General features: G+C 39.7%; 1 protein-coding gene across 2 annotated transcripts; it reads right to left on the reverse strand.

Moving 5' to 3' along the window:
• Positions 1-343: 343 nt before the first annotated feature.
• On the reverse strand, positions 344-8,467 carry LOC119163696 (uncharacterized). Of its 2 annotated transcripts, none has more exons than XM_075872779.1 (6): positions 8,395-8,467; positions 3,661-3,717; positions 2,851-2,872; positions 1,143-1,296; positions 715-998; positions 344-620 (listed from the first exon to the last, which is right to left on the reverse strand). In XM_075872779.1, the coding sequence occupies exons 2-6, from the start codon at positions 3,697-3,699 to the stop codon at positions 505-507; spliced, it is 615 nt and encodes a 204-aa protein (XP_075728894.1). In that variant the 5' UTR covers positions 3,700-3,717; positions 8,395-8,467; the 3' UTR covers positions 344-504. The 2 variants fall into 2 exon arrangements, with proteins under 2 accessions (XP_075728894.1, XP_075728893.1); XM_075872778.1 differs by having other exon boundaries at positions 719-998; positions 8,395-8,460.
• Positions 8,468-9,029: the final 562 nt, after the last annotated feature.

The following is a 9,029-nucleotide window of genomic DNA, read 5'->3' on the forward strand; positions in this document are numbered from 1 at the left end:
CCACTTAGAGGAAAACTACGTCTGCGTCTTTTTTGAGAAAATTCAATAGGCGTATTAAGTGAAAGTAGACATAGGAAGTTTATTTGCGGATATATTTGCCAAATGTTACAGATACGATATGGTAAAGATGATAAAAAAGAAGTGATAAAAAATTATACATGTTGCATATAACCCATATGCACGTATAAAATGTTTATTAAGCGATGTGAGTATGATTTCAATGTGACGTTCGTTTGTGTTAACACAAATTTGCCTGTTGGCTCCATCGTTAAGAACATAGTTTTCATTGACATAAATCTTCATATTACCAGTTCGCAATAACAAAAGCCACTGCTAGAGGTGGTTATGCATGCATTTGCACAGAGTTATCTTTTATTTCATTTTTTGGTTTCGTCATATTTTATGTAATTCATTTATTTTGGGTCATTGCAAAATAACTGCTCGGTATATTGTCCTCGGACCAAGTATGTCAACTTCTCGCCTTCTTTTTTGAGACCTTTGGCTCTACCAGCCAGTGCGGTGATAGGGACGAGAACCCATTGGAAATTCCCGTTTGTAGGATGTGAAAGGAAGTACACAAAGAAGCCAGAAAATTGTATCTTCACACTGAACTTGCAAGCCTGGAATAAATAAACAATCAATACTTAAAAGTCCACTGACGCGTAACAGAATGTACATAATACTAGTACTATATTAAATGTCGTGGAAATTTACTTGCTTCGTAAAGAGTGCGGTGAACCTTATGGGATAGCTTGCCCCAATTCTCCTCATCTGACGTTTTCCTAAGACCATTGACGTTAAATGAAAACACCTTCAAGTTTAGTCCTTTGAACACTTCTGGAAGAATAGCATAGGTAGATAGAGAAAACGGGCTATTTATGCCTTCGTGAATCGTCCACGAGAAAAGCCCAACGCAGTCTGTTTCATTATCCCTCAAAGTTTCCTCTCCTTTGCAACTGGAATATTCAGACCAGTCGACTTCTCCTTTTACCGGATGCCTGTATGCAAATAAAATAACAGCGTGATCAGTACAATAACCAGCCTAAAATGACGTAAAACTGTCGACGGCAACTTATTAGCAAAATCACTGTACGTAAACCTTGCAGTATACAAGTTCAGCAGCAGGACTGAAGTTGACTTACTTGTCCCGATGATGATAACGTTTCCAGTACGAGAAATCATCCCTTAGACTCCAGAAGTTTACTCCACCTTTGTACGTCTCATTAATTGTTTTTATGTAGGTTGCTGCGACTGTTTCCAAGTACACCCATCGATGTGCGCCTAAGACGCACTCAACTGTAAGAAGAAAAAGGGTAAGACTGGTAGCTTCATCACGCCTTCTCCTTTACTAGGACGTCTGAGTGAAACACTAAGGTATTACTCTGCACATGTTGAACAACACAAAGATAAGTCAAGGCCTTATTGAACTTTGTGCCTAGTAGTGGTCTACTGAGTAGGCTATAACATTCCCGCTTTCGTTATTTTTTTTTTGTGTGTTGACTTTTCTTTGCGTCTTTCTTCCCTTTCTTTCCATTTGCCTCACTTATTAGTGCAAGGTAGCAAACCAAAAGCTACAATTCTGGTGACCTTCCTGCCTTTCTTTCAATTTATTATCTTCATCTCGATCACGTAAACGGATTACATTTTACAACTCCATTTCTACTAGCCGAGATTGATGGTACACGACCACTCAAACTAGGCACGTTTTTTACTTCACTCATTTTGATCTTGTGAGAACACAACCGTCGGCCGTAACTCTAGACATGTCACGAGTGCTTAAGAGGCCTAAATAACAACGAAAACTTGATGGTGTAACATATTGCAATACTACTGGTACGCAACTGAGACAATTTCTTTCAATTGATGATGTTCGTGTGCTTTTTACTTACCTGGAAAAGAATAGCAACGCCGGCTTGTTGGTATTCGTAGAAGGATAGGATTAGTGGTCCAGGATAAGGAGTCATTTAGAAGTATGGAGACACGTGTGTCGTGCACAATATACTACAAATAATTCACGATGTATTTCTTCGGCGTATAACCAAGACGCTGTGCGAAAGGGCCCTACTATGTTGCGAGACTGGTATACAGGACGATACCTTCTGCTCAACCCTGACGGAAAAATACCTTCGAAATGCGGGGCTATTCGGCTACATCCCAGTCTCGCAAGTCATGTAGGGTCGTAAGAAAGCAATCTGTTCACTCATCACCTGCATTCAGGATTTCAGTGCCCTCATTTTTTCCAGTACTCATTGCTGTTTGGGACTATGCTAGTATATACTTGGCTATTTCAAAGAGTCATCTGTCACGAGCAAGTAACTCTCATGAAGCTGTAAGAATCACAATGATAATTGAGTTCACTTTAATTCTTGTTGCAACTTCATCTCGCGAAACATAAGCGCAAAGGAAAAAAAGTGCATAGACATGCAGATAAGAACTTTGTTTCCTGTTTCGTCGAATATCTATCGTAGTTAACATGGTCTGGTTATAACTCGCTTCGATGAAATAATGCCAGTCTGATCACCAATCAGACAAAAAACTGTATTTGGTAATATAGAGATAACATTCTATCTAATCAGCAAGTGAGTTCAGTTATGGTATCTTCAAATACAGCTCATGCCGTCAATTTTTTATAAAATTTTCGTAAGGTAATATTTATTAGAAAAAGCGCTAATTGTTTTTCATGTATACATTGAGGAAAACTTTAGAAATATATTAAGACTTGGCCCTATTTTCATTATTTTTTCTTGTAGTAAGTGACAGAGTAGTTAATGCAAACTGCATTGTCAGAAGACACATGTGCTCTAGCTGTTGATAATGGAAGGTTTACCGCATAGTATATCGTCTACATACCGTTAGCCATCCACAACAGAACCTGAAAGAGCAAGCTGCAGGTTAACACTAAACATTAGTAAATAATAGAAATGCTTACTATAATATTCATTTCAAATAATCAATCAATCAATGATTCAATTCAGAAATTAAGCGGTATTTTTGTTATATTTTTCATCGAGAGAATGGTCTATACCAGTACGTAAGCTTCTTTTAAAACTTTTAGTGCTCCAGTTAGTACAGACATCCGAACAGCCACTCCTACACAAAATATGAAAGGGCTGTCTACTCCTGGCCATTTTGCTCACATTTCGTAAAGGAGCGTTTAGCCTTACGCTAAGCAGATTGAGATCCGGATAGTAAGAGCAAGAATATTGATGCGTGTTCCTACCAATGCAGCATATGTGGTTTCATGGAGCACAAGTAAACTGTGGGATATTGTAGCTTACAAAAGCAGCGATGTCACTAAATTCACCGTAGAGTGATGGAGTGAGAGCCGTTATTTTTTTTTATTTTGCACATTTTCTTGTGGGTTATGAAAACAAACACGCCTTGAATATAAAACTCCCTCTCCCTGTCCTATCATTTCTGTGTCCGTGTATTCATTTGCACACACCAGTTTATCTTGAAATGTGAGTCGACTCGCCCAACTGCAAGTTTTATTAAAATAAAGTGTACAGATATAGCCTACCATTTCGCAGGCACCTGATGACGGAAATGAAAATAAATGAATGTATGTCACTGCGCCAGCCATTGTCATATTTGCTAGCAGAAACTAAGAGGTCCTCAGTTTTGTGTACAAGGAGAATATGAGAATGACTGTAATCTCACCGATGCGAAAGAGGTCGCACGCCTGTAGCCCAGCTTCATCTCGGTGAGACAGGAAATCTACAGATCGCAAAAAGTATCAGCGTTACGTAACTGCTGAATCACTAACACGTCAATTTCTCTCATCACATTCTGCATAAAAAGTTTAAAGGGACACTAAGAACGAAACAGTTTTTCGCTTAATGATAAAGTACGATTTCGTAATCCCGAAAACACCATTCTTACCGCGACATCACGCTTGGTAAGCGAGAAAACGCGTGAAAATATAGTGTAGATGAACACGCCACTGTGAGATTCCCGTGCCAAACACCTTGACGTAGCAAATCTTGATGGCGTCTCCTGTGTCTTGCTTAGCTTCTACTCAATAAAGATAAAGTGCATTGCCTTCTGTGGATGCCTTAGACCTAGCATACGAAGTTTCGGAACATTTCACAGAGCCAATGTTTCGACACAAAAAAAAATTACTTTTGAAATTTGTTACGTTACACGCAGAGATTTCGGTGGACACTTCAAAATGAAACTGCAAACTTGATTTTCTCCGGTAATGATGAACTTATGACAGTGAAACTTATGGCACTAAAGTTCTCAGAGTGTTGTTCATCAATACAAAAAATAATTGTTTCTCTTTAGTGTCCATTTAGGGCAGCTTCGCACTTGTGGTGCCATGCGCGAGAAAAGTGCGAAGTTAGGTACTATTCTTTGATGAGTTTTACTTTTTATTTTGTTCATCCTCTCTTCTTATCTTTCCTCCTATTCACTCTACTTTCATGTCATTTCGTATCTCTCTACTGCCTCATTCTTTCTCTATATATATGATGCTTTCTCTTTCTCGCTATTTTAGCTTTCTTTCCATTTCTTATGTTTATTTCTCTCTCAAGTTCTCATGTCCCCTCTAGTTCTACCTTTTCTTTATCTTTTCTTTCCCTTTTTTTCTACCTCTTTTTGCTCTTTTCCTTCATCTGCATGCCATTATTTGCTCTCTCTCTCTCTTCACCATTTCCTCCTCCTCGCCTTCAGTTCCCTTTCCCACCAGCTTGCTATACTATAAAGTGTATTTTCTATAAAAGGCTACGTCTTGCTATGCTAGCAGACTGTGTGTTCGTTGTTTCGCCTATAGGCGCTGTAGCACCCCACATGCGTCTGCTGCACACATCCGGGTAGCGAAGCAGAAGATGAAGATGATGACGGAGCGTTCCCCGGCCGATTTATTACGTTGCACGCGCTAAAAGTCAGAGATCACTGAAGATATCTCATGCAAATGCTCAAGGGCGAAACTAAAAGCATAAAAGCTTCGCTGTAGAATTTTGCTAAGTCTCATTGTGCGGTTTTTCTCTTCAAACGTGAAATTAAATTGTTAACAAAGCAGAGAACGTGTATAAACAAATGACTAAGAGGTGACGGTGTCATAGCAACTCCGCTTATGCTGAAGCTTTCTATGGTCGCACCGTGCTTATGCACTGAAGCCAAATTGCTATCAACGAGATTTACAGCCCTCCAAAATTCGAATAGGTTGAGCTCCAACTGCATATTTTATTTTTCGGGCTACAGCCAAGAACCTCTCAGGATTTGAGAATTTAGAACATGTAGAGAAAGTGTTCTTCTTTACTCCAAAATTGGCGAGTCGAGTGACAAACAAAATCATGCTTCAGATAATCCTAGACGTGCCTAAAAGCAAAACCACAATTATAGTGTTGCAGAACTGAAACTATGTGGGCATATGAATATAACAATTCAGTATTGATATAAGGGCTCATTTCAAAGGCATTGCAATCTCAGAAACGCTAGATAAAAATCTACGAAAGTATTTTACTACTGCATCTTAAGGTGGTCGAAGCGACGATTCCTGTATTAAAACGCTGCATGCGTATAAATTAAAATATCTCTGTTGTGTTGCTAAATATTTAGTACATATGCAATTATAACACGTAAAATACGCCACATTTCATTTGCTTGCCATTATTCTGGCCTTAAGCGCTAACATGAAAGCAACAGCACTCAAGAGAACGTCATATTATCTGAAACAATTACATAATTTGTATTTTGCGAGCGCGGCAGTACATCAAATCCCAGAGACCGAGTAAATGAGCTGTGTTTTCCGACTCGAAAACAGCCCTACAGAGCATGCAGTCAGTCCTTCGACGAGGTTGCCATTAACAGTTAACTTACGAGGTTGTCAAGTTTCTTCACCACGTCACAGAAGCAGGCCACGAGGTCAAGTTTCAGTGGCTACCTGACCATTGTGGGATCAATGGCAATGATTCTGCAGACAATGCGGCTCGCACATCGCACCAAGAAGAGCACACCCTTCCGATTCCTTCGTCAAGGACAGACGCTGCAAAGCAACTTCGTCACCTGGCACGCAGTCTGTGTCTGCTGGAGTGGAACACCCCAAGCATAAGACATACGAGACTCTACCAAATAAACCCTCGACTGGAACTTCGACCTCCATCCGGACTTCGTCGGCGTGAAGCTTCGCTTCTTTGTCACCTTTGGTTGGGCGTTGCCTTCGCAAAAGCATATACAACCTTCATCGGATTGACCGATAATGCGGAATGCGACGTCTGCTGCACCGAAGAAGACATCGACCATCTGATATCCCGTTGCCCTCGATTTGCCTCTGAAAGATAGACTTTTCGACGCATTGCGACGATTGGAAGATCGGCCACTCTATGCAGATGCTACTTGAACACCGTCCTCGCCTTTCGTCGGCTCAAAAAGTAGTCAAAACCGTTTTGTGCTTTTTGAGGACTACAGGCCTATGTGAACACCTTTAACTTTTGTGTAGTGCCACCACTGCATACGCGTCAGCCCGTTGACTGGCCATTTTTTTCTGTTTCTCTTCTCTTTCCTCTTTCTCTCTCTCTCATCTTTATACTCCCCCTTTCCATTCCCCCAGCGTAGGGTAGCAAACCTGGCATGTGCCTGGTTAACCTCCCTGCCTTCTCTCTCGTTATTCTTGTCCCCCCCCCCTTCTAACAAATTGAGGTCCCAAACATAAAGACGACAGAGCTGCATAAAAAAATTGGGATATTAGTTGTCATAACTTCTACGCCAAGACATCGGATGGTCGCATTATTAACCTTTTTGAGAACTATTTAGTGGATGAAAATTAGGTGATGTCATCCTTACTCGCCAATTAACGCGGGAAGTTCTGCAGAAGAATATCTTGTCACGAGGCGAATATTTTATGTGAAGAAAGCTCTCAGACTCGCTTATAATGCACCTACGGACAACATGTACTGCCAGCGAGTGAAATATGCATTGTATTGCTAAGTAGCGAAGATAACTTTTTAGTTAGTAGCGGTATTTTTACTTGTCGGCTATAATTCTGCATGCCATACTGCTCCTTTCTGCTTACGTCCTTTAAATTCTGCTAAGTTTTTGTTTTCTGCAGGGTTTACTTGTACGAGTTTGTATATACTGAGATAATGTCAAATACGTAAAATTACTGGTCAACACCTGCACTAGTATAGCAGAATATGCCTTGACGTTCGTTTGCTTTTGCGCGATCCAGTGTTTCCTGCAGTGTTATTATTGCAACCATCCTTGTATTGGGTACAAAAGTAATCACTGCGTATATTTTCGAGGCAGCAAATTAGTCGATATCCGTAATTTATTCACCGTGAGTAGTTTATTCGTACTCACCGTTTATCACTGCTCGTAACCAAAACAAGTACTTGTGGATTTCTTAGTCACCTTCGTTGCAGATCCAGCAACTGCGGGCCGCAGAGCGCTGTGTAGCGCAATGCCCTAATGTGGTAAAATTATGACGATGTACGCACGGTCGAATAATCTAACTATATATGTAGAATAATTTTTCGCTTATTTAGAATAACAAGGGCCATTTATTTCTCTTGAAAAGACAAAACTCTCCCAAATCAATGCATATTTACGACTATGTGTGAAATTAACTTACGTACGGGCAAGTGTAGTTTCATAACCTCTGTTCTACTAAATCGCACATGCTCAAAGGGGTTTTTATTCTCTTTGTACCCTATCTGTGTTCCGTTCTGTTCTATCTGTTTTGCTGTAGAGAGGTTGAGGTCCATACTACCTTGGCTAGTTCATATCGATAAGTTCTGCAGCGAAAAAAAAATAAAACTGAATGGTACCCAAATCGAACAATCAGCACAAAAAGAAGAAAAAAAATGTTACTAGAACTGTGAAACCAGTTGAAATAACATGTCCATGTACAGTTTGATTCCACCAATTGACACTGAACAAAATGCATTGGTCTAACTCACCAGACGCCCACCGTGGTATTGCAGAAGAAATTGTTCGCCATATTCTTTCGGAATGCGTAAATTACGCATATGAAAAAAAATCAAGGAAGAAACTAGCAAGTTTGGACGCACCACCTTTTACATCAAAGAAATTACTCGGACCAAGGCTTTAGATGCACCTTCAGAAAAGGGCTAGCATCTTCTCGACATACTTCTTAGTGGAGACCGGACTGTATAAGGGCTTGTGAGATACATCTAGGAGTTGACATACATGAAATGATGTGTTAGTGCACATAGTGAGAGTATAAATAGAAAGGTTTGCGTGTACACTATCTCAAAATATAAGAGACCATTGACCATCTTTTGCATGCATAATTCTGAAGTCTATAGCCGAAACCAATGAGTCGCTGCCTACGATGTTTCAATTTAGTTTCCGAACATTTACGAGGAATGTCAGTAGATGCTGCGATCTGCACCTTTTTTTTCTTTGTAATGACGTGCAAGTATATCTCACTTTTTAATGAAGGCCTTCCTAGGACGTCCACAGGTTGTCCTCGAGCTTCTATGGTGTCCACTGAATTCCGATCACACACAGAGGTTGTGTTGGTGGTTCAGTACAGCTGAAACGAAAAAGTTACAGCGAAGCTTTTCTAGACTTTTTACTTTGCTTTGCCGAAAGAAAGCCTACATCAATATATATATATATATATATATATATATATATATATATATATATATATATATATATATATATATATATATATATATATTTCTTGGTATCTTGGTATTTAAAACATAACAGAATTTAAGCTTCAATTTTCAAAAAGAATACTCAACATGTCTTGTACGCTGCATGAACAAGCCGACTTCACTCACTAAATATACGTGTGCTAACTGGGGACGGCTTACACCTGTACCGTTGAACTCGTCGGAACGTGTATCTAATTTATATGTAAAAGTTCAATTCTAGCGTTTGGCGAGACACTGACATGAATATGGTAATGAGACATACCAAAGCGCCATACATAACTGAGCGCTTGCAAAGGTGTTCCGCATCAAGTAGTAAGGCGATGATCTATTAAAAAGCCTGCCATTGTTATAAATAAATGTATCTAACCGAAGGTATAAATTTTAATGTCATTTATATGG

The sequence above is a fragment of the Rhipicephalus microplus genome, chromosome 9 (genome assembly GCF_043290135.1).
Source record: "Rhipicephalus microplus isolate Deutch F79 chromosome 9, USDA_Rmic, whole genome shotgun sequence".
In the NCBI taxonomy this organism is placed as follows: Eukaryota; Metazoa; Arthropoda; class Arachnida; order Ixodida; family Ixodidae; genus Rhipicephalus; species Rhipicephalus microplus.